A 26,047-nucleotide genomic window follows, 5' to 3' on the forward strand; every position below is an offset into this window, starting at 1 on the left:
TAGCTTGCTTAACTATAGTTTGGTGCAATATCTATGTAGATTACTTACAACTGCAGACTTACAGCCCAAGCTTATACATATTTATTTTAGAGTAAGTCCCACTGAGTTTAATGGAAGTTACTTCAAAACTAGAGTTTATAGGGCTGCAACCACAGTCTATCTACTAATTTAATTTTTGTTAGCAAAAAAACAAAAACCTAAAACATAATTTGAAGTGTTTCTTGAGTGTTTAAGCCACAGATTAAAGTACTTATATTGTAGGATCTAGTCCCAACATTTCACTTTCAGCTGTGAAAAGCATCTTCAGGGGTTACAAAGAGTTTTTGCATCCTCTCTACTGTTAGTTGGCCACCAGTTTAAATGCCAGTTCCTGCTTCAGTTGTTAAAAGTACACGAACATTCTTTGCCTGTTCATCATTGCTATGTAGGTTTTCCTTCAAGGTTTTAATTCCAGTGTTTTTAAGTGCTGGAAGCCAGGCATTACTTATGCTGCGAGACTCTTCTTTTTTGTTGATACTCTTTATGTTTTTGAAATTCAATGGTCTCTCTATAGATTCTGGTGTGGTATTGCTGCACCATGGAAAGAACGTGCGTTAAATTTAATTGATGACTAGTTCTCACTGCATGCTCTGCCACTGCTGATTTTTCACTTTGTTCTAAGTGGCAGTGGCATTCATGCTCCTTTATTCTTGTAATCACGCTCTTATCTGTGGTCCCTATGTAGACTTTTCCACACTCACAAGGAATACGATAGACACCAACCATGGAGAGTGGTAGTCTTTTAACTTTCATGGACCGCAACACCTGAGATATCTTCTTGGTAGGTCTATAGATGGGTCTCAGGTTGGCTTTCTCCAATAACCTACCAATCTTATCCGTGATGTTCCAGATATAAAGCAAAAATACTTTTGTTCTGGTGTCATTTTCTTTTGCAGTCATTTTCTGTCTGGGACACAGTGCTGTATTAATTTCTCATTTCGTGTATCCATTTTGTTGTAAGCTCTGGATACATGTGCATATTGTCTATGTAAATATTGAAGCTCTGAGATACATCTAGCTCTCGTGATTAAGGTTCTCTTTTAGTCCTCTTTTTTGCCAAGGCTGATGATTGGAGTTTTTATGCAGTTAACAGTCCATATGTATAGGCTTTCTGTACATCCTGTGTTCCAGTGTGCCATCCTCCTTGTGGCTGACAAGCACATCCAGGAATGGTAACGACTCAACTTTCTCTTGCTCCATGGTAAACATGATAGCTGGATGTCTACTATTTAGGTGTGATAAAAACAAAATAATTCCTCTTCCCTCTCATCCCAGATAGCGAAGACATCATGGACATAACGTAACCACATCTTAGGTTTAATGTTTCTAGTGTTTAGTGCTTCATCCTCAAATTTCTCCATATACAAATTACCCACTATTGGGCTCAGTGGACTGCCCATGGCTACTCCATCAGTTTGTTCAAAAAATTCGCCATTTCAGCTGAAATAAGTGGAGGTGAGGCAATGGTGGTACAAGCCCATGATATTTTTAGGGACTACATCCTGAATTATAAGCATGACCTCTCTCAGAGGTACCTTTGTGAATAGAGATTACACATTAAAACTGACAAGTCTCGCCGTGGTGGAAATATGCTGGTCCTTTAGAATTTCAACAAAGGGCACAGAATCTTTTACAAACATCGGTATATTTCCTACTGAGGGGTTGAAGCATTTTAGCTAGATATTTAGCCACATCATAAGTAGATGAGCCTATAGTGTTGACAATGGGTCTCAGGGAGACTGTAGGTTTATGGATTTTTGGTAGACCATATAATCTAGGTGGCTGACTAGGTGGTGAGAAAAGAATCTCAGAATAAGTAATGCCTGGCTTCCAGCACTTAAAAACACTAGAATTAAAACCTTGAAGGAAAACCTACATAGCAATGATGAACAGGCAAAGAATGTTTGTATGCCTTTGACAAGAAACAGGAGCTGGCAGTTAAACTGGTGGCCAACAGTAGAGAGGATGCAAAAACTCTTTGTAACCCCTGAAGATGCTTTCTACGGCTGAAAGTGAAATGTTGGGACTAGATCCTACAATATACTTTAATCTGTGGCTTAAATGCTCAAGAAACACTTCAAATCATGTTTTAAACTCATCTAGTCATGAAAGCCTAAGTATGTTTGTATACCAAAAATCAATACCAAAATTCCCTGTACCCTGCTATCCAGGCAAAGATGCACTTTTCCAAATGGTGCTCCTCTTATATTTAGCAAGGGGAAAGCGCCGTAGATACTCGCTTATAAGTCAATCTCATAGTGATAAGTTGAGGGCAGGTTTTTGAGCCAAAATCATGGCATTTTCTACAACCCTCAGATAAGTCGTGAGTTAAACTTAGGGGGATGTCTGACTATAGTTTTGCCTGATTTTACCTGAGGCCAGATCCTGACAAATAACCTACCAGTAAAAGAGAACTGTAGTCTCTGATTTAATAAAAATATAGTAAAAGATCCTTCTTTTCTTGTGCCTTTCAGAGCGCGATACCATAGTCTCTCAAGACTGAAGGTTGCCAACAACAAGTAAAAGATCATAAGATACATTTTTATTCATTAACTTGTTAAATTCAGGTCTTCACAACCTTTTTGTAAACACTATCAGAGTACGTGCACTGTAAACAACATACCAGTAGAACAGTGGTTCCTAACATGGGGCACATGTACCCCCAGGGGCACTCAACAGGACCTTTAGGAATGCTTGAAAAAGAATTGAATAATGGCAGAAAAAGGCGAGTAGTGCTCCAGAATGCCTTGCAGGGCCAGCAAGGCAGGAAGGGAGGTAGCTACTTGGCTGTGAAAGTTCCACCAATAGCTAATTTTTGGTGATCCATGTGTGAACCAGTGATTGAAAAACCAGCACAGTAAAAAAACTATAACATAATATGGAAAGTGATCAATCACCAAGAATCTCTCAGGACACTTCTGGTGCAAAACAATGCAAAGACAGTCTTCTGTTCTTCAAACTGATAGATAAAATACTGGGATGAATACATGGTATAGGTTTTTGTATGTATGGAGAAGATGATGGCTTATATTAATATTATAAATGTTTAGCTAATATGAGGGGTACAATTTATGGAAACGGGCTGCCAAGGGGTATGCAAGTGAAAAAAAGTTAGGAGCCACTGCAGGAGAAACATGAATAAAATCCTTCTTTAAGGTGCTTGGTCTGTTAAGCCAATGGCTCAACATATAACATACAACTTATAACACATAACTGGGACTGTGCAATTCAATTCACAGCAGAGAGACAAGCAACAAAGAATGACAGGTGCAGCTGGACACAGTTGCAACCCTGTTGTTGAAAAACTCTGCCCCCTGAGAGACCTCAGAGGTGATAATCTAAACTTGATTTAATGGCAGAAATTTGTTGCATTGTAGGCCAGTATCTATGGTAACTGACCCTCTTTACCCCAGAACAGTGCTTCTAATAGCTCTTTGCTAGTGTTCTTCTGCATTTTGGGGGGAGAATTGTGACTCTTTTGGGACAGGGAGCCATTTAGTTATTTGATTTTCTTTGCAAACCACTTTGTGAACTTTTTTGTTGAAAAGCAGTATATAATATTTTTATTTAAAAATGTTAAATGTAAAAGTACTCAGCAAGCATGTTTGCTATGTTGGCACTAACTTTCTAACACAAATTTTTTTTCTATACCATATGCTTTAAATAATTTTTCTTTCTTAATGTTATATGTTACCCTCATGTTTTTGTAATCAGTTACTAATTTTTTGATGAAACCCATAAAGTAATGTCCACTGAAATCAATGGAACTTTGAAGCAAAGGTATTTAATCCTTAAAAGTCTGACCGAACTCATTTTTGTTTTAATACCAATAATGGCCTCCGTCCCTCTCTCATTTTTGTCCAGCCCACAGGTATAAACATTTGGTCCCTGTTGCATATATGCACTGTTGGGCAGAAATGGCTGAAGTTCAACAGAATTTGTTCCATGTCCATTTATTTGGCATTAGAGTATAAGATTCTGATCATCAAAGCATTAGCATGAAGTTCAAATAAAGCACATACTGTCAGTAGATAATGTGAATGAAACAAAATTGCAGAACAGTAACTAGGATCAGACTGAATCTCTCAGAGGGCAATTACAGGTTCATTTCACTTACCATGTAATTACTATAGGCATGATCAAACATTTCCACCACTTGATTTCTGAAAGAAAAAAAAAAAAAAGGTAGTTCAAACCTTCTCTAAATGTTGTTTCTGTTTAAATTAACTAATCACATTAAATAAAACATTTGGAGAGTAATACAATCTTCCCAAAATGTACATATTCATAATCAGCTGGTCAAGTGGACAAGCTTAAGCAACATAACAGCTGAAGAAAGCTACGGCTAAAAAAGATAACAGTAAAAAGATACAACAACTTTTGGGGCATTTTTCGATTTCAAAGAGAATGCCAAACACAAATGGAAAGCATAACCAGTTCGGTCCAACCAACATATTGCATCAACCTGATAAATCCTTTACTGTTCTCTAAACTTGGGATTTCTTACCAAGATAGAAAAACAATCTTACACATTACAGAAATTATGGGCCAGACTTGTACACTTCATTCCAGCATAAGAGATCTATGCATGGACCATGCCTTATGCAAAGACAACTCAGACACTAATCTGATGCATCATGCAAATGCAGGTGAAATCCAGATAGGCACTATCTACCTGCAATTTAAGGGGAAGAGGTGCATTCCCATCCATTCTTGCATAACTACCATCCTCTCATAGTACAACTCCTGCTGGACTGGGCTGCAAAATGGTGAGGAAAAGCCTCTAGAGAATGAACATGTAATTATCAGAGGTGACATTCTCATAACTCCACGTGCGTTCGAACCCTTCAAGGATGTCAGTCACCATTCTGGACTTGCAGGTTCATCATGGTTACACTTTATTTTCAATGTAGTTTTAATCTTCCCAGATAAAAATTCCTCTTGAAGGCCCTGGTCACAAGTGGTTCATGCCACTTGCAACTACCACTTCCAATTTTTGTCTCAGTGGTCCATGGGCTCCTAAAAGGTTTGGAACTACTGCATTAGACAAACAAAACCATCATAGCATAATGGCTGAGAGGTCATGCTGCAAAACTGTCTGGGTCCAACCAAAGATCCAACTAATCCAGCATATCATTTCCCATGGTAGACAACTAGCTGCCTCCAGGAAGTCCACATTCAGCACATACAGCAATATCACCTGCTGTTGCTCCCAAGTAACAGATTCAAACTTCACCTTTGCCATATTTACTACAGGCAGCACTATAACAGTACACTAGTGTTTCCTGTAACACTGGATAGTGCAGAAGGGTACTTGCATCTTTAAACTCACATACAGTTGAGTCTCATTATGTTCCCAGAACTCATGTGGATGGCAAAAATCAAATTAAAGCAAATCAGTTTAACAAACAATGTCCCTTTGCTGGGCAATTTTAAAAACAGCCTTGCTGACCTTTGTGATGTAAGTCAGAGTCATTAAGCAAACCATCAATCAGTCCCTCCCAGGCTCTTAGAAACATGCTCAGGGGGGAAGGGAGGGGTTGCTTGCTTTGGAGTGAAAGAGAATGATTGATGGATTGACAGCTGGCTGCCCTCTATTGCATTAACGAAGCTATTGTTAAATGACTGTTTTCCTTTAATTTAAAAGGCCCTTCTCATCCATCATGTTGAAATCTGTGGATTTTTCCATGGCTAAAAAATCTGTGGATAATGAGGTTATACTTGTAATGGCTTGCATGACTGTCTCTCTACAACAGTAAGAAAAGCAGTTTTTAAAAGAGACGCATTTTTCCCCTTCTCCAGGGATCAGCACATTCCTTCCCATTTGCAGTGGCCATTCGTGTTGAGTCAAATCCATGTATAGCAAGGTTGGACCTGTACTCACATCTGGGAAACGTGGTCCAATCAGATTTCTCAGACATACAGGTGGGACCTTGGTATCCACTGATTTGCCTCACCACTGAATCAAGGTCCACCTTTAAATGCCTTGCAACAAGGAGAAGAAAGCATCAAAATCTAATTTCCGACCTTCACACTGTTAATTATAATTTCATTCCATTAGATTCCATTATTCACCCCATCTAGTGACTGCATGCAGCATAGTGACTATACCAATGCATTCTTTGGCAACAATAGAACAGCAAGGAACATGGCAGTGGATCTTTAAAGCTATTTTTCCACTGATTTGGCATCCACTATTTTTTTTAATCTACTGGGGGTTCTGGAACGGAACATTCACGCATGTGTGTATGACTGCGTTTAAAGATGTGCATACAGTCATGTGCAACGTCCACACGTTGTTTCTGTGGGTAACACCATATTAACAAATAGAGTTTCTCAAAGCAATGTATCCTGTTCCCCAGATGCCTGTAGGGAAGCCACTGCATTTCAGCACTCCAACTGCAATACAGTATTAAGAATACTGAGCTACCTTATATATTAGCTCAGTGATTACCTCATATTACTTATTAAAATATCTGTACTTCATCTTTTGCACCAAAGCATTTCAAGATGGGGTAACAAATATATAAGAAACATCCATTAAAGGTATGTAATCTAAGTAACTAAAGCAACAAAGTAGGACAACAATATGCCCCAGTTCAAAAGGACTCAAATGCCTTCTGAATTAATAGTCCTACTTGCTGCCTGAAGTTAGATAGGCAGATAAAGAACAGAATTCTCTCAGAAGGTAGTCAAGAGTCTCAGTGTGACCATGGAAAAGGCCCTATTTAAGCAATTCCCCTGCTATATCTTAAACAAGAGGCGTTCCCTGTGAAGTTCTTTATCTAAATGCTAAAAATTGCTTTAATTGGAACATTTATCTGAAGCAACAAAAATTCGTATTATATTGTCATAGTTTATGTAGCTCTGAAATCAAAGCTGCAAGAAATGAAATGGCTACAACAAACTCGATGACTTCAGTGAAACTCCAGGCCCTTCACAGTTCCACTATACAAATCCAAAGATCATGCTTCTAAGAGCTAAGATCAGGTTAAATAGTGGTGAGGCTGGGAGAGGATAACTGGGATTGGAACAATGGTGTACAGGGAAACTCAACTCTCTTCCCCCTCACACTGTGCTCAAACAAAATTCATACCCCCGAAGCTGTTAAAGGGCTAATGGCATCTCTGGGAGAGTACAATCCTCTTTGGGACAATCTTTTCTTCCCCTCCCAACCAGCCATTGCTGCTTCTAACATTTAACTACGATGTGCGTTACATAGCCAGACAATGCATTTAATATACCACATAATTTGGTCCCTATTCCTAGATCAATGCTGGTAGCAACTTGTTCAGCATTCATTAGAATGGAAAAAAATTCCACCATATTCAAAATTATGTCCAAACTTCAACGCTTATAATCACATTTTTCTTTATGAAAGCCAGGATTGCCAGGACTCTAACAAAAATTCATGCCTATGGCATGCATTTGACCAATCTAAATGAATGCAGAAATACAGGGTGCATAACAATGAATACACATCTTTATTTAATTTGTTTTAATGCTCCATTAAGCACCTGCTCAAATGCATCTGTATCTACAAAAAATACTCACAAATTTAAATGTTCTTTTAAACTGACATCTTTTGATAGAAGATATTGCCATGTGTTATTTATAGTGATCTATGAGAAATACTGCATGGTATTAGTGTACAAATGGAACTAGCAAAACTTATAATCTATGAAATTCAATTTTTGTTTCTGGGGCATTTGGTGGGCCGCTGTGAGATACAGGAAGCTGGACTAGATGGGCCTATGGCCTGATCCAGTGGGGCTGTTCTTATGTTTTTATGACAGCACAGGTAAAAAAATTTAATGAGTGTTGAATTGTTAAACATATGAACAGCAGGTCAGAGTTACACAATATGGATGTAAAAAGAAAATTACTTATTCAAAAGAAAAAAGTAAACTTACAAACTTTCAAGGGAGTGAATTTTAATCTATTGCAGGAGTGCCCAAACCCTGGCCTGGGGGCCACTTGTGGTCCTCGGGGACTCCCAATCCGGCCCACAGGGAGCCCCCGGTCTCCAATGAGCCTCTGGCCCTTCAGAGACTTGCTGGAGCCTGCGCTGGCCCAAAGCAACTACTCTCAGCCAGAGGGCAACTACTTGACCTTTCACATGAGCTGTGGGACAAGGGCTCCCCCCACTGCTTGCTGTTTCACGTCTGTGATGCAGCCGCAGCAGCAAAGGCTGGCCGTGTTTTGTACAAGATCTTTTATCTGAAGATGCAAAACTTGCTGATTTGCTGAGTCAGATTGTTACTATAGAGCAGGGGTGCCCAAACAGGGTGCCAAAAACAGGGGTGCCCAAACCCCAGCCTAGGGGCCACTTGTGGCCCTCAGGGACTCCTAATCTGGCCTTCGGGAAGCACCCAGTCTCCTGGGGGCTGGCCCTCCAGAGCCCCTGGCCTCTAGAGATTTGCTGGAGTCCATGCTGGCCCAACACAACTGCTCACAGCGTGAGGGTGACGGTTCAATTTCTTGCGTGAGCTGTGGGAAAAGGGCTTCCTCCATTGCTTACTGTTTCTCATCTGAGATACAGCAGCAGCGAAAGAAAGACCGATGTTGTTTTGTGCAAGACCTTTTATAAGCCTCGAGCTATTGCAAGACCTTCATTCACTCATCTAAGTTCCAGCTCTAATATATTCATTTATGTAAGTTTAATCAAATTTGAAATGTAAATTAATTTTTTTTCCTGATCCCCAATGGAGTGTCAGAGAGATGGTGTGGCTCTCCTGCCAAAAAGTTTGGACACCCCTGCTATAGAGCAGTGGCGCCCAAAGTTGCAACTGTGGTCCTCTGAAAACAGTCCACATCCGGACTGCAGCTTTTTGTTCTGCTCATGTGCAGCTTGTCCTCCTGGTAGACCTGGGCACCAGGACACTCTGGGATGTTGCCCAGTGTCCAAGAAGGTTGCATGACCAGATGGAGTGTCCTGGTGCCTGGAGCGTCCTGGTGCCCAGATCTACCAGGAGGACAAGCTGCACAGGAGTGGAACAGAAAGGTCAGATGAATCTGCCTGAAAGCCGGATCCAGTTTCTAAGCCTGGGTTCAATCAGCCCTGCTGTAGAACCATTGGCAGCAGTTCAGACAGCAATGTTTCTCTGTCGCACCTAGAGATTTCTGCATTCATTGAGATGATTCCAAAGTTGGCATCCATGAAATATATGTTCCGCTGGACAGTTTCTCACTTGTACCCTGGGAGGTTATATATTGGTAAGTTGTAGACAACTGTTCAAAGAGATACTGTCTTTTCTTATGTTGCTTTGAGATAAATGGGTGAGAGGCATAGTAAGTACAGGTTGTTTGAAACAATAGAGCAGGGGTGTCAAAACTTTTTGGCAAGAGGGCCACATTATCCCTCTGACACTGTGTTGGGGGCTGGAAAAAAAGAATTAATTGACGTTTCAAAATTTGAATAAATTTACTTAAGTGAATATATTAGAGCTGGAACTTAGATGAATGAATGAAGGTCTTGCAATAGCTCGAGGCTTATAAAAGGTCTTGCACAAAGCAACATCGGTCTTTCTTTCACTGCTGCTGCTGTATCACAGATGAGAAACAGTAAGCAATGGAGGAAGCCCTTGTCCCACAGCTCACACAAGAAACTGAACCGTCACCCTCATGCTGTGAGCAGTTGTGTTGGGCCAGCATGGTTAGCAACCTTCAGTCTCGAAAGACTATGGTATAAGCCTACAGCACCCAGTGTTCCCAAGCGGTCTCCCATCCAAGTACTAACCAGGCCTGACCCTGCTTAGCTTCCAAGATCAGACAAGATCAGGCATGTGCATGGACTCCAGCAAATCTCTGGAGGCCAGGGGCTCTAGAGGGCCAGCCCCCAGGAGACTGGGTGCTCCCCGAAGGCCAGATTAGGAGTCCCTGAGGGCCACAAATGGCCCCTAGGCTGGGGTTTGGGCACCCCTGTTTTTGGCACCCTGTTTGGGCACCCCTGCTCTAAAGTAACAATCTGACTCAGCAAATCAGCAAGTTTTGCATCTTCAGACATGCAGCCAATCAAGAATACATATTCTTTAGTCAGAAGGTACTATTACCACAATGGGTCAGTGATGCATTGTAGAACTACTAGCATAATCAGTCAACAGCATCTATGTAGTTAGCAAAATTTCTAGCCCAACCTATCTTGAAGGCTACAGGAAGCTACAACTTTGGGAAAGACATCCAAAGTTGCAAAATACAGTAGCTAAAAGAGCCCCTATCAATACAACCAACACAGTTTAATGTCCTACCTTAGTCTCAAAATATATTTATTTTAGTATTTATAGACTGTACCATCTTTCTTACAGGCTCAAGGCAGTTCACGCTGGTAGGCTGAACACAAACCCCATTTTTCAATGAGGTCTTTACAAGTATTATTCCATGAGAGAATCTCATAGAACCCTCTGTTTCTCCCTTCATAGTGCAATTGTCATCCTGGCCCCCATTTCTTCCAAGCTTTCACAGACAGCTGCGCCAAGCTTCAGACTGGCTTCTCAAAGATGTTATCCGTTTTTTGCCAGCTGACTCCTTCACGCTCCACTCCTCCACAGAGATACAACAGCAGCCTCTTGGTCTCCCATCCAGCAATTGATCCTGCTTAGCTTTTTTAAGCAAGGCAACAGCTCAACCTCCAGACGACAACTCCTGCCCAATAATACTGCTAGCAGACAGGCACAAGTGGAAAGCCTTATTAGAAGTTGGAGAAAGCCTACAGAGAATGATCAGAACAATTCCAATCCTACTTGGAGCACTGAAATGGATTGAGGGAAAGCTCTGCGATCCATCTATATTAGGGCTCTCCAGACTCCAGCCCACAGGTCAGATTCAGTGCCCTGCCTAATCCCAACCCCCCCCCCATGAGTGGCACTGACTGTCCTGCTGCACTGCCATATCTTTTCCCACTCCAATGCTGTACAGGGACGCTCCGGGCAATCGCGCCGGCCCAGACATCCTCCTGCAGGGACACTTCCAGAGTGTCCCTGTATAGCAACAGAATAGGAAAGATGCAGTGGCTGAATGGAAAGCACCAGATGGGATGGAGAGGGTTTTTCTAGGGCACAGAGGTCTCCAGTTCGGAGACTGCTGATCGATCAAATGCAACAGAGCACCAAAATTCAGGAAGAGGATTCAATTCGACACACAGGTTTCGACAGTTTCAAACTGTCATTGTTTTTATTCCAGATAATATTATTCCAAAGGTGTGTACTCAAAAGTAATTCCTAACTACTTCATGATTCCTTTTCTTCACTCAGTGAGGAATTTTAACCTCATAAGCATGTGGTTTCTTCCTGCACTTTAACTAAAATGCTGTGGAGTGACCAAATCTAATCCTAGTTGAGAATATGCCTTAACTCAAAATATAAACTAGTTTATAAACCAGCCCACACCACCATCTCTGACAGACCTCACCAGGTACATCAGAGCTCCATACTGGACACAAATGATGAAACTACTTTGGCATCATAGCCATCACACGCAGTTCTGGTCATGTATCTGGTCACTTGTAGCAAGTAAGTAAGAATTTCATCAAGGCAAGTAGGCAGGGGAGGTTTAAGAGTTCCCTTACTCCCTTTTAACATCATAAATAGTGAATGTAACTATGCATGGAGTGGCGTGCTAGTAATATTTTCATGGTGGGCTAGTTAGCTTTAAGGACTTCTTTGCAAGATTGGCAGGTATCTCCCATGCCCGGAGACCCAGTGCCAAGTTTAGCGTTCTGCTTTCCAGATCATGGGAGGCTGCCTCAGACAGCACTGATTTAGGGCACTGGTCCACCTAGCCCAGGGGTGTCAAACTCATTTCATACAGAAGTTAGCATTCAGGGCACCTGCTGAGGGCCGGAAATGATGTCATCAAGCAGAAAGTGGCATCATTAAGCAGCTGATGGCCAGAAATCAGCACTTTGTTCTCATTAACTGCAAATGACAGGAGAGAAAACACACAAATCTTGATCGTATTTCAAGATGTGGGAAAGCCCAATTTTCATGTGGGTCGCTGTTTCAGTGGTAACACCTCAGCACTGCTTAGCAGCTGAGAGCCTGAGGGCCAGATAAAAAGCTTCCAGAGGCCGCATCCGGCCCCCAGGCCTTATGTTTGACAGCCCTGGACTAGTGTCTGATGAGTCACTGGCTCTGGCAGCAGGAAAATCCCCTAAAAGAATCAGGAACCCATGAGGATCCATCATCCTCTGGTGGGTATATATCTGGCCGCCGGGCCTGATGTCTGACACCCCTGATAGCCGCTGGTCCATTCAAGAAGAAAAGTCAACCACGGGTTACAGCCCTGACGGGTATGTGCAGCTTCCTGACTTGAGAGGCAGGCTACCTGAGAGTGCCAGACGCAGGGGAGGGACCAGGATGCAGGTCGCTTGTGTGGCCACTGGGAGACCCAGGAGGTTGGACCAGAGGGGCCTGTGGCCTGCCCCAGCTGGGCTCTCCTGGTGTCTGCACAGGCCAGCAGTGGCTCCCCAGGATGCCAGGGAAGCATCACTCCGTGCCCCGCCTGGAGACACCAGAGACTGTCCTGGGGCCTTCTGCAGGCAGAGCCACAGCCTGAGGACTGGAGCCCTGTGACTGGGCACTCCACACGCCCTCAGAGGAGGGCAACCCCCAGCCTGAGAGCAGGAGGGTGGGCGGTGGGGGGGCCGCCCCGTCCTCCCTGCCCTGCCCTGCCCTGCCCTGCCCTGCCTCCCCGCTTACCCGAGGCGGCGCTTCTCCTCCCTGCTCATGGCCTGCGCGGCCGGGGCCGCCGCCAGCACCGAGGAGGCGGAGAGGAGGCCCAGCGCCAGCAGCTTCCAGCTCGCCCAGCGGCCTGCCGAGGAGTCGCCGCTCCTTCCCTCGCCGCCAGCCGCTGCTCCGCTCATGGCGGCACCTGCCCCGCTAGTCTCGGCTCTGTCCCATCCCTCCGAGAGCGCCGCCTCCGCCACGGGAAGGGAAGGGACCGGCCCTCCGTCCTCGCGGACTCCCTCCTCCTCTCTGGCGTAGCCAAGGAAACACCGATCCTCCCTTCAAGCTGCTTCCGGGTTCGGCTTCCGATCACGTGACCACAGTGCAACCTACCCTCCCCAAAGCTAATAGGGACGAAGGGCTCGAGTCAGCTGAAAAGACGTCACACTCTCCGGATACAGCAATACGTAGGCTGAAGACGCACCTGTGCATGCGTGGAAAATCGAAACTTGGACGTGGCTCTCCGAACGACAAACTACAATTCCCAAGATGCAGTGGTTTAAAAAATGTCCGGCTTTGTCTAAGGGTGCTGGGAATTGTAGTCCTGAGACATGGAACGGGAGGCGGTGGTAGTTCAGCCGCTCGCAGAGCAGGGCTGGGTGACAGCGCGCTTTCCCAATCCAGCCGGTGAAAGGAGGTCCCTGAGCCGGGGGCTTGTAGTAGGGACTTGCGGTGGGTGGGGAGGCAGGGGAGGCAGAGCCTCCCCACCGCAGTCCTTCGAGAAGCAGCGTCGCAGCCGTGTGAGGGGCTCAAGCACCCCCAACCCACACGCAGAGCTGCTTTTCGAAGGACTGCGGTGGGGAGGCTCTGCCTCACCTGCCTCCCCACCCACCGCACGGCCCTGGCTTGTAGTACTGTCATTCTGGAGAATGTTGTCCTGGGAAGGGGGCTGAATTTTCAAAGCTATCTGTAACTCTGAACATTCCAGGGAGGGGAGGTGGGTGGGGAGGCAGAGCCTCCCCACCGCAGTCCTTCAAAAAGTGCCGTTGCCATTGTGAGCACCCACAACCCATTTACAGAGCAAGGAGGGAGTGAGTGCAGAGTGCAGAGTGCAGAGCGCATGGGTTGTGGGTGCTTGGGTGCCTCACATGGAAGCGCTTTTCGAAGGACTCCAGTGGGGAGCTCTGCCTCACCTGCCTCCCCAGCCATTCCACGTCCCTGGAACATAGGGCTGCTTCAAACAGAAAAAAATGTTTCTGGCAGAAGCACCCTGGCTAAGCCTGCATGCACCGTTTGTGTGTGCGTGTTGTTTTTTTTTTGCCCTTTCCCTCTAAAACAGGGGTGCCCAAACCCTGGCCTGGGGGGGCCCTTGCTGTCCTTGAGGACTCCCAATTCGGCCCTCAGGGAGCCCCCAGTCTCCAGTGGTCCTCCAGAGACTTGCTGGAGCCTACGCCAGCTTGATGCAACTGCTCTCAGCATGAGAGCCTCTCCTGTGAGCTGTGGGATGAGGGCTCCCTCCACTGCTTGCTGTTTCACATCTGTGATGCAGTAGTGTCAGCAAAGGAAAGGCTGGCCTTGCTTTGTGCAAGGCCTTTTATAGGCCTTGAGCTATTGCAAGACCTTCATTCATTCATATAGGTTCCATCTCTAATATATTCATTTATGTAAATATATTCAAATTTACATTCAAATTTATATTACAAATATATTCAAATTTAGAGGGAGCAGTGGTGAGACAAACGGGTAGATGAGCCTCGTCAGCCTGGAAAGGCAGCTCATCTAAGAGAAGGAAAACTCTGATCTCAAACCTCCACTGCCTTGTGGCTACATCCAGTTGTGGAAAAGGCTTCAGGAGTCAACCTCGAGGCAAAATCAGGAGCCGGAGTCCCTGAGGCAGTTTGTGGCTGTACACAGTCACGCTCTGGCAACTCCTGCGACGCCGCTGGAACCAACCGTATTGGCTTCTGCCTTTCCATTGGATCATTCCAGCGATGTGGAGAGGGGGGATTTGCTGCATGGGTAAAAGCCTATCCTCCATACCTTCTTTACCCAGGCTTCGCGCACTGGAGAGGACACTCCAACTTCGCCATACGGCGTCGGCACAACACGGGAAGCAGCAGTTACCGGTTATAAGTCTTCGTTCGATTGGCGTAGAGCGTGACGCCAGGGGCTGCTTCCGACGGTGGGAGAGATCATTGCATCTCATTGGGCAGCTACCGCCCGCCTTAAGCTGGGCAGTCCCCAGCCAGTAAGGTGTTCCTTCGCCACGGTCCGTTAACTTCACGGGGTGCGTGGGGTTTAGGGTAAAAACCGACAAGCGGATCGACAACTCTGCACCATGCAATAGAAAACAGAAAACTCCTGCCCTAAAGCTGGGCACCTGGAACATAAGGACAATGACACCTGGCTTCTCTGATGACCTGCAAGAAATAGACAACACACGCAAAACAGCTGTCATCGACATGGAGCTGAGCAGACTGCAGATGGACATCATCGCCCTTCAAGAGACTAGGCTGCCAGATTCCGGATCTGTCAAGGAGAGAAATTTCTCATTTTTCTGGCAGGGAAAACCACCAAACGAGACCAGGGAACATGGTGTTGGCTTTGCGGTCAGAAATACCCTGCTGAAATCCATCATCCCACCTACTGTGGGAAGTGAAAGAATTTTGTCCCTGCAGCTCCAGTCATCAGCAGGACCTTCCAGTTTGAAGAGACACTTGGCCAACAGACTGAGGCAAAGAGGCAAAGAAGGAAGGCCCATAGCCAGGGAGACAGACCAGGGACAGACTGCACTTGCTCCCGTTGTGGAAGGGATTGTCACTCCCGAATTGGCCTTTTCAGCCACACTAGACGATGTTCCAGAACCACCTTTCAGAGCGCAATACCATAGTCTCTCGAGACTGAAGGTTGCCAACAACAATTCAAATTTGAAATGTAAATTAATTCTTTTTTCCCCTGCCCCCAACACAGTGTCAGAGAGATGATGTAGCCCTTCTGCCAAAAAGTTTGGACACCCTGCTCTAAAACAAAGAGATCAGTTATATAGAATGTAATTGGCAAATCCATCCATAGGTTTCATCACAATGGAAGGGGAGCTCTTTTCACTATTGTAATAAAATCACAACCATGGAAATTGTTGCAGGGGAGATAGGGTAGTGTTAACTGAACTACCAGTTCCCTTCTTGTATCCTTCATGCTGTCACCAACAGTTGGCAACATATATGAACCAAGCGTTGGTTTATACATGGATACTCTGTAGCTAAAAAGTTGAGGTCCATGACTTGGCAGTGTCTCGCAATGGAGGATCCAGCATCTCTCTCTGAGCCTGCATACCCCACCAACAGAAAAGCATAAGGCAGGAGAAGGCAACATGGGGTAGAGAGGCAGTAACAGGGCCACATTAAGACTTTTAAAAGTTTCATTTTTCTCTGATGTGAGAAAAAATAAAGACATTTTATTTGAATCCAAAAGTTCATTTTCCCCCTTCTGATTTTAAATGAAATTAAAACATTTTTGTGGGCCCCTAAAAGTATTGTGTGCCATAGGCACTGTGCCTAATGGATATGACGCAGGGCAGTAGTAGCAATGGTGATGAAGTCTTAGACAGAGCAGAGCAGTGAGATGTGAGCAGGTGGTGAGGAAGAAGAGGCAGTAGATTCTAGGACTGGACAGTCTAAAACTTGCAGCAGTGACAGGTCAGGTACCTCCGTGCCAAAGAAACTGCAGTAGTGGCAGAGTGACTACTCTGGTGCCCCCCCCCCCGACATGGTGTCCCCCCCACAGCAGCTGTCTTGAATCAGCTGTGGTCATTTGTCTGGGACAATAGATACACGACCATTGATGATTCCAGATGTATCACATGGAGATTATCTGAAATGTGCAAACCCTGAAAACCAGTGATTTGTTTGATCATAGGTCAAACTTAAGCCTATCATTTTGTAACATATTAAAGGTTGGTTCATACAATCAAATAAATTTGACTGAAACACAAAGTACCTTAACCATCATCAGAGAATTCATATTGAGAACAGTGTAGGAAGCAGTCATACACTTGATACATTTGCAGCAATCCAGCACAGACCTCTACAATCAGAACTGATGGATGCAGGGATGCCTTTACAGGTGGCATCTGGTGAGGCATGTACCTAAGAGGGGACCATGCTAATCACACCCATACCTGGCCAACACCTGAGGCAGTGAGGGTCTACTGTTGCCGCCACTCTCAACCACTGCACCAGGGCCCATGGGTATGCACCAGACAACTGGGGGAAGCAGCAGCAGACAGTCTTCTTTCCTCCAGTACCGTTTTACGGTTCTCAGATGTTCTGCCCCCCAGCACAGCACCAGGGACCACAGCATCTGGATATTGTAAAATGGTACTGCAGGGAGAGGCAGCCACTGCCACCACTGTAGTTGGAGAGTAGCATCATGAAGAATTTGCTTCCGCCTTGCCAGTTCCCAGGCACCAGAGGTGAGGGATTAGCTGACAAGCATACACTTGCCAAAGCATGAGAGCCTGCATCACTGTTGGGTCCCTTGGGGGCTTTTGCCTCAGGACCCCTCCCCCCCCAAGTTGAAGCCAACGCTGGATGTATGGTTAGACTTTGCTCCACACAAACTACAGTTAACCACCCCATTCATGCAGAAAATATAATGTATCAAATTTCTGCAGATAAAGTAGTAGTAATCTGGTTGAAAAAGGTACTGATGAGCCAGATCACAAATGATCATGCATATTCACACATTCAGAGATGGCTAGGACACATCACATTGTGCCAATTTGCAACATGTGATCCAGCCTAGTGTTTAATTTGAATACACACACATATCAGAACTTTTGCAGCATGGTGTCTCTAGAACTTCTATGGCATGGCAAGGTAAAATTTTGAGAGTATCTAGCTTTCTTCATAGGTACCAGATCATCCTTCAAAGAAACACACAATGTGAGAGACGACAGTTTATTATTTTGGCACAAGTAGCTGAGAAACCTTAAGCTTGTTACACTGTGTTTCACAATTTATCTGCTCAGGCAGTTTAAATATGTACACATAATGAACCCCAAGTGATGCCTGCAAGATGTTGACCATCAGTAAATAATTATTTATACATGAAGCTGCTGCACACTATGTTGTGTGTGTGGCTTTTTTTTTTTTACATTAACAAAACTGAAAAAGCTTAGAATCTGATGTTTGCTATTCAAATAGCCCACAAAACTTTAACAAAAAATTTTAACAGCAGAACCAAGAATTTGGCTTTTAAGCTTCAGATGTAAACATATTTACTTTGAAGCAGACCCTGAAAGAAACCCGTTTCCAAGTAAATATGGTTAGGAGGTTGTAAGTAAGCTTTTAGCAACTCCAGTTAGAGCACACATTGAAGCAAAACTACAGATTTTATGAAACATGGAACTGTGCTGCTGAGGAAAACAGCAATTCTATAACAAATGTTCATGCAATGCCTAATGGCAGCCCTATCCTAACCTGATCCAGCACAGCCAGGCTGCATGGTACTGCATTCTGGGGCAACCTTGAGCAGAGGGAGGAGCCTCCTTGTGACTAGGAAAAGGATGCAGGAAGCACAGAAGACTGCCTAAAGCCCTCAAAATGCAGTAGTTTTGCTACAAAATAGTAGGCGAAGCTATTTTTGGCTTTTTTCTTCATTTTCTCAACATTTTTTTAAAGTGCATCCCCAGCATCCACAGATTCACTGTATCTGAGGGTGGGGGGTCCAGAATGGAACCCCCGCAGATACAGTGGTACTCCTGTACACCATTCCATCTAAATATGCTAGAAGTACCACTTCAAGCACAATAATATCTGACCGCATTTGAAATTCTCAGGATATTTGTGACTAGCTCACAAATATACAGATGTAAATACCTTCTGATATTATATGGGCATTAGGAAGCCAGCTGCTTTTTCCTATTAATCATAACAGTTGAAAAACATGCTCAACCTATGCACAGATAAACTGTATTATGCACCATATAACAGAATATATAAACAAGAGTATATCAGACAAGTTTCAAAGACATCACGAAATGCTGTAAGACATGTATTGGCATATATGCTATTTTGAGAAAAGCAAGGAGGTAAGTGTTTTCACTTCTGAATAGATCATTCTTTGGTACAATAATTCCTTATTATATTTTAATTTCACATTCAGAAAACTGAAGAGAAGCATTTTTAACCCATTTCTGCCCACACGCCCTACAGGTAGCCCCAAAATGTTGCCCGTATACACGCATGGGCATAGATGGGATTTATGCAACATGGTTTCTGAAGGCATATGTGATTTAGATTCCAAAACTACACATTTTACAAGTCAAAATGATTTTGGTATTCCTGATTCTAAACATTAGAAACCTAAATATATTTGCACACTTGTGTATAAAATATTATCCTGTAATATGGTTTGGCAACTGGAGATTCTAGGGCCAAACCTGTCCCCTTGAGAAGTACTAGCTACCCCCTCCCAACTACTAATCCAAGGGCACAATGATGGAGGAGAGGGCACAGCTGAGGCAATGGAATGTGCATGTAGTATCTTCAGGGGTAGAAGTGGACCTGGCTCTCGACATTACACACCATGTTCCTCCTGGAAAACAGATTGCTGAGCAGAGTTTTGTAAGAACAATAGTCAGCTGCCATAATTTCATGATTCCAGCACAGTTATAGGATCATTTTCTATGGGTGCAATACTAACCAACTTTCCAGTACTGACCTAGCTGCAATGCAGCCCCAAGATAAGGTAACAAACATGGCCTTACCTTGCGAAAGCCCCCTTGACTGCCTCCCCACCGCAGGATGTAGTGCACGCCACATATGCCAGTGCTGGAAAGCTGGTTACGATTGCACCCTATATTTCTTATTACATGATTTTAATGAAGAGAATATCCGTACGAATTCTCTTGGTAGGAAATGGAATAATCTACCTGGAGATTAAAGGCACAATCCTAACTGGCACATAGCCCAGCATAAGTCCCCCGGGAGGGTCGAAATCATGCCATAAAGCACATTTGCGCCTCCATGTCGGCCGGCAGAAGCCTCCATGGTGGCTTCCTCGCTGCTGCTTGTGTCAGCATACCCGTGCCGACACAAGAGGCAACGATAGGCGTGGGGGGCGGGGAGGAGGCAGGAGGGGGCGTTTCTGGGCGGGGGGAGTTCAGGCGATGGGTGGCCCAGGGGCGGGTGCACAGGAAGCTGGATCCCAACCTTCGTCCCTGGGGAGAACAGAGCAGCTTGAAGCCGCTCCGCTCTCCTCAGACTTGCAGAGGTGGCGCAGGTCTGAGGAGACCCATTGGGACGAGCCGCCCTTACCCAGGGGTAAGGGGAAGAGCTTCCCCTTGCTTCTGGTTGAGCCGCTGCTGCCAACGAACCTACGTTGGATGCAGTGCAAGCCTCCTGGCTTGCCTGCTCCAGCACAGGTTTGGATTGCACCCTAATATAGTATCTACAAAAAATGCTTTGCTGAACATACAGGATATGTAAGTTCGCAATCATTACGTTGGACCATAAATTAACTGTTCCAGCATGCTCTAGAATTGTGAAACAACAAAACTGAAAGAACCTAAATTATCTCCTAAGGGAAACTTTATCACTTTCCTTTTTGTTTCATACTTCAAATCATGTTGGAATAGTGAATATATGGCTTATCGTCACAGTAATCATTTCATTTTCATTTCATTTAACTTTTATTGGCATGAAATCACAGTAATCAATGCAGCAACTATACCGCGGCAGCCCCACACGCTGGGCACCTCCGAACTGGGCTGTAAGTCTTCCTTTAAAAAGAATACAATTCAGTGTGTTGGAAAGAGGAAATGTGCATTTCTAGCTCTCAGAGTTGAAGACAAAAGTTTGAAAATATGAGGTTTAGAGATCAGTTACAAGTAACAAAACAAAAATAAATTTACATTCTTATTATATTCAGCTATCAGTATTTTCATATCCCTATTTCATGATCCATCAATCAAAGGCTTTCTTAAGTATCTCATACTTGATGCGACTTACAAAAGTATTGTGAAATAACAATACTGTATACTCATCAGCTTTATATCGTCCATATTCAGGCACATGATAGACAAAGAGTTAATTGCATGCAATAGGAATATGCAAATCAGCTTTAGCCTTGGGGCTTATAATGGATTTGCAATAAGGTTCTTGATGTTAAAAAAGGATTCTCACTTCTGGAGTATCACTCTTTGGTAGTAAGTATATCAAATATATGCAGTCTTTTCAAGGAAGTGTTAGCTAATGTCACTCTCTAATGTTAATATGGATCAACCTATTCTAATGGAGTTCCAGCCTGAATAAGTGTGCATTAACTAAGAAAGGTACTATTCACAGCTAGTTCCACTAGGTAGTGGCATAACTGGACTTAGTGTTACCCAGCACGCCAATGATGTCACCCCCATGGCCCCATTCCTTCTGAACTTGCTCTGGTCCTGTCCTCTTGTGAGAACAGGGCCAGCTTTTCAGACCAGCCACTTGGCGTGACACTCCCAGGTCAGCTGCCTGATGCAGCGCCCCAGGCCAGACGCTCACCACAGTGCCTCTGGTGTTATCCTCTCCAGAAGTATCACCTGGTGCAGTCTGTACCCAACTGCTGACACCACTGCCACCAGGTCCTGTCTGGACATTGTGCTTACATATTCAGGCAGTGATGGCTAACCTTTTGAGCAAATGTGTCACAAATCCAAAGAATGAGATAGTGCCACTCCAGTACAATCACAGCACTGTGTGTACTGGATACTGTGATTATCCTTCTAATTTCCTGAAGAGAACAGGCAATGGTTGAGAGCCAGACAAGATTGCAGACCTGAATCTCTACCACAGCTAGGCCTTCCTGTTCCTCTTCAGGCATGCCATAAATCCTGCCTGATTGTCCCACTTGTGGCATGTGCATCTAAAGTTGGCCACCCATGCATTACAGCAAATTTACTTAGAAGGAAAAAAAAAAGATCCCTCAGTGAAAGCAGACAAATACTAAATTTACAAACCTATGCTAGAGATTAGTTTCATAATACTCCTGTTGTATTTTAAAACATTCTGTAGATAGCAATGCAATGAGCTTTCAACTCTTTCTATAGTTAAATACTGGGATGGGCCACGACTCAGTCGCAAAAACACTTGGGCACTGACTTGAGGGTTTTCATCTAAAAATGAAAAGATTTGAATAGACTCATGTCAAGACTTGCTTTTTTGTGTGTTTGTGGCTCTGTTTTGTGTGAGTACTTGCTTGCTTTTTTTGCTGCTTCCGGGGCTTGACTCACTTTTCAAAAAGACTTGGACTCAAGTAAAATGACTCAAAAAACAGCTCTGGATGAGTCGCAACAGCTGGCATTATGACTCATGGGCAACTCAAGCCAAGGGGGGGCAGAGACTTGGGGCTTGACTTGAGTCCCAGCATTGAGGCTCTGGCACATCCCTGGTTAAATGTCACCAAGACTTGTAGTTGACTTATTGGGTGTTACCTTTTATTTGGACCTTTGTTTTAATGTTGTTATAGTGCATTATTTGTTACCCAGGTTTATTATGTTTGTATGTTTATGTTAAACAATGGAACCAGAATTATTCAAAACCAGTGACCCATACCATGCACATAATTATTCCAGGTGTGCTGCTCTAAAATCACATTTTGTGAGACAGGCTGGGTCACGGGCATAGATGAGGGGCTCTGAAGACCTACTGGGATATTCCAAGCCACATCCCTGAATTTTCAGCCTGATTTTAAAAAAATTAAATCTCTAATCCTTTTACTTAAGAGATTTAAAAGGAAATGTGCAAGCAATATGCTGCCCAGTTACCTTCTGCTGGCTTCCAGTGTTGTAACCAGTGAGTTGTAACCAAAGAAAATGAATCCTGACTAACTGAAATTAATTGAAATTAATGGGATTTAAATTAATAATGACTAATATTTCCCACTGTTCAGTAGCGCTTAGTCAGGACTATGAGTACAAACACTGGCACAGAGGTATTCTGACAGTCTGCACAGTTTTTTGTCACTCCTCAGGACTACTATAATCAGTATTATGCAAAATAAGTAAAATGCAGATTATATTGATTTGCATAATTTATTCAGGTTGCACAATTCATCTTTTGTTAGTATAGAATATGGGTTGCCATAACACTAAAATTTGAACTTTTTCTTTTCTTTTCTTTTTAATCACCAAACTCTGGATAAGGCACTACAGAATAAGTACTGGTGCAAGATATTGTAAACATCCATCATTCCCTTTGGAAAAAATAGCTGTAAAGTGCCATTCAAACAGTATAGCATAATAGGACAAAAAAGCCTGCTCCAACTAGTGTGGCAGTGTTAAATAGAGCAATCAAAAGAAAGAGAGAGGAGGGGATGAGACCACTCCATTGTCAAAATCTTCCAAGCTTTTAAATACAGAAGCAATAATTCTACTATCAACAGTCAAAACTACATGCACAATTATGCTGCACAAGGATCTAACAAACAAATTTCATTCCCCCTTCCCTGAATATTTTCCACCATTTATTCTGAGCATGCTTCATGCAAGTACTATACATTTATATTCTCCTTTAATTGCACTTTATTTTGGCCATTTTCTTCTCAAGTCTGCTCAGCCATCACTGCAATCCCAAGGATATGAGTGGGTCTGTTTTAAATAGTGACATTGAATATTCTCAGTGAACTCTGTTGTCAAGAGATTTCAAAGGCTTAAACCGATCTGCCAGTTTGGTCAAGGCTTTGTCACTTTTGGTAACAACTTTCAGTAGCCCACCTGCAAGTTATTGGAATAAATGAATGACACGAAACAGTAACTCACAGAAGAAAGAAATGATTCAAGCCTCAGAGTTCTAAAACAGCTGCAGATTCCAAATATATGAATGCTTCAAAATAGGATTTGGAAGTTTGAATAAAATTATCTATTCTAATGTTACAAAGGGCTCTGATCATAAGGACTGCAGGTTTAAACTTTATTTTCCCAAGATAACCATTTTTATTTCTCAGATGGTGACTTAGAACAGTTACCCTCAGCCTTTTCCTCTGTGCCTGTTTCATCTTCTGTTGTACTTGAAACATCAGCACTCAACAAGGATGCACCTGCTTGCTTTGAATCTTCTTGTTCAGCCAAGTCAAAGCATTTGGATATTACTTTCATTGGGGTTTCCAGACTGCTATTCTCGTTCTCTTTTCCTTCTGGAGAAACTATCAGATCAGCTGGTTCTATTGTCAAGTTTGAAATATTTGAAATAAGCTCTTGTGTTTCAAGAAGAGAATCACCAGAGCAACACTGAGCATCTAATTCTGTCTGGACAGTATGAAGAGAGGAGAGTCCTGCTTCTTGCAAGTCAGATTTTCCAGTGCCACCACGTGTCACCATTTGGGAACTGTCAAATTCTGGGATGGCATGAGGGAAATAAACCGCTTCAGATCCTCCATTATCAGCATCTTGCTCCATTTGTGACTTCTCATTCATCGGATCAGAATACCCAGAGGCAAGGGTAAATTTCAAGTCAAATTGTCCACCTTCAGTCTGATGCCCTACCTGCTCCTTGTCCTCTGCTGAAGAAAATGGAGAAAGACCCATTTCCCTCTGGTCAGACTGTTCACTTTCAGTATATTGCTTTGTTTGGGATTGGTGAGCAGGATTGCTACTCTCCACATCAGTATACCATATGCTGGTCACTGCCTCCAACTCTACCTTTGAGGCTTGACATAGGCCTGGTTCTTCAGACACCTCAGGAGAATTCACCTGAGTAATGCCTTTCTCTTCCCCAGAAATGCTTGTTACATTTATATTTTCGGCCTCTGTGCTAGGAAAAAAAGATGTGCTTGAGACATTTACATAATCTGCATCTGTGCTGAGAGGAGAAGAGATGTTTGATACATTTATATAATCTGCCTCTGTGCTGGGAGAAGAAATGCTTGGTATATTTATATAATCTGCCTCCGAGTCCTGTGGAAACAATCTGCTTACAGTTCTATCTCCTGCACTGGCTGGAATGGAAGTGCTGGTTACATTTCTGTTATTTGTCTCAACATTGGATGCAAAGGAAATGCTGGTCACTTTTGTATCACCTGCTTCTATAATGGGTGGAATATGCACTTTTGGTGACTCTGGCACCTCAGGCATTTTACATTCCTCTGCCTGCTCGATGTCCTCCTGATCCCTGTCTCCTGCACAATCCTGTGGCCTTGAAATCTCACACGCATGTACAACCTCTTTGCTCTCAGGTGGAACATTTGCTGGAATTTCAACTGTCACTGTCAGCAGGTTTCTGATTTCATTCACACTATCAGGATCTGGAAGATTTTTTTCTTCCACTGGTACCTCATTTTCTGCTCTTATATTGCCACTTATGCTTGTTTCTTCTACATCTAGATGATGCTGAGTCATCTTTTCTTCTACAGCTTTAAGAATCACAGTGCATGACTCTTGATTGCTACCAAGATCTGAGATAGCTTCCTGTTCCTTCCCACTGGTAGGAAAATTACATAAAGGAGCAAAAATTCCTCCTTCATTGTCTAGCATCTTCCTAGTTTCATGGCATTCCTCAAGGGTGATCTTTTGTGGTGCGAACACTTCATTGCTTTGAGTGTCTGTGTCTGTCACGCTGGTGGCTGGCTTTCTCGCTGGACTGGCTTGTGCTGATCCTGAAGGGGTTTTTAGATCACTCAAACTGGACACACTCATTGAAGGCAAATTTGTTTCCTCAAAGAGGTTGTGTTTCTTCAGGTGAGCAGCCTCTTTTATAACTAAACAAGAAAGGGGGAAAAAATTCAGCCACAGAAATGTCACAAAGAATGGGCAGGTTTGCAGGTCAATGATACACACAAAACTGTCCTGCAAAACTGAATGAAGAAAGTCACCACTTCCCCAAAGGATTGATGCTTTTCTCTGGCTTTTATCCCTGAATTTCATTCTATACCCCCACTTTGGGCATGGAGTAAAACGGCCTGATTAACAGCCCAATCCTATCCACACTTTCCTGGGAGTAAGCCCCATTGCCTACAATGGGACTTACTTCTGAGTAGACATGCATAGGATTAGGCTGTAAGGCCCAATCCTATCCAATTATCCAGTGCCAGTGCAGCCATGCCAATGGGGTATGCACTACATCCTGTGGCAAGAGGCAGTCACCGAAGCCCCTTCAAGATATAGGGTCCTTTGTTCCTTTACCTCTGGGCTGCATTGCGGTTGCAATGGTGGTGCAAAGTTGGAAAGGATTGGGCCCTAAATCTGGAGCAAAGATTAGACAAGGGCATTGTGGGATTGGGGGAGAAGGCTCTCCCTGGATGTCATTAACAGCAATAGGTCAAGGATGTCCATTTGGTGGAACCAGCAGTTGGAATGCTGAGGCAAGAGG

At 43.8% G+C, this 26,047-nt stretch overlaps 2 protein-coding genes across 3 annotated transcripts in view; both read right to left on the reverse strand.

Annotated features, from left to right (window-relative positions):
- Positions 1-13,020, reverse strand: part of EDEM3 (ER degradation enhancing alpha-mannosidase like protein 3) — a 56,345-nt gene extending 43,325 nt beyond the window's left edge. For both annotated transcript variants that reach the window (XM_066625432.1, XM_066625433.1), the window contains exons 1-2: positions 12,735-13,020; positions 4,157-4,202 (exon numbers count right to left, since the gene is read on the reverse strand). In XM_066625432.1, the coding sequence (XP_066481529.1) occupies positions 4,157-4,202; positions 12,735-12,898 (210 nt within the window). In that variant the 5' untranslated portion in view covers positions 12,899-13,020. The remainder of the gene's footprint in view (positions 1-4,156; positions 4,203-12,734) is intronic.
- Positions 13,021-17,645: 4,625 nt separating this feature from the next.
- Positions 17,646-26,047, reverse strand: part of NIBAN1 (niban apoptosis regulator 1) — a 73,498-nt gene continuing 65,096 nt past the window's right edge. Inside the window, exon 14 of the mRNA XM_066625198.1 lies at positions 17,646-25,436. Within this exon, the coding sequence (XP_066481295.1) occupies positions 23,677-25,436 (1,760 nt within the window). The 3' untranslated portion in view covers positions 17,646-23,676. The remainder of the gene's footprint in view (positions 25,437-26,047) is intronic.

The sequence above is a fragment of the Tiliqua scincoides genome, chromosome 4, assembly GCF_035046505.1.
Source record: "Tiliqua scincoides isolate rTilSci1 chromosome 4, rTilSci1.hap2, whole genome shotgun sequence".
NCBI lineage: Eukaryota > Metazoa > Chordata > Lepidosauria > Squamata > Scincidae > Tiliqua > Tiliqua scincoides.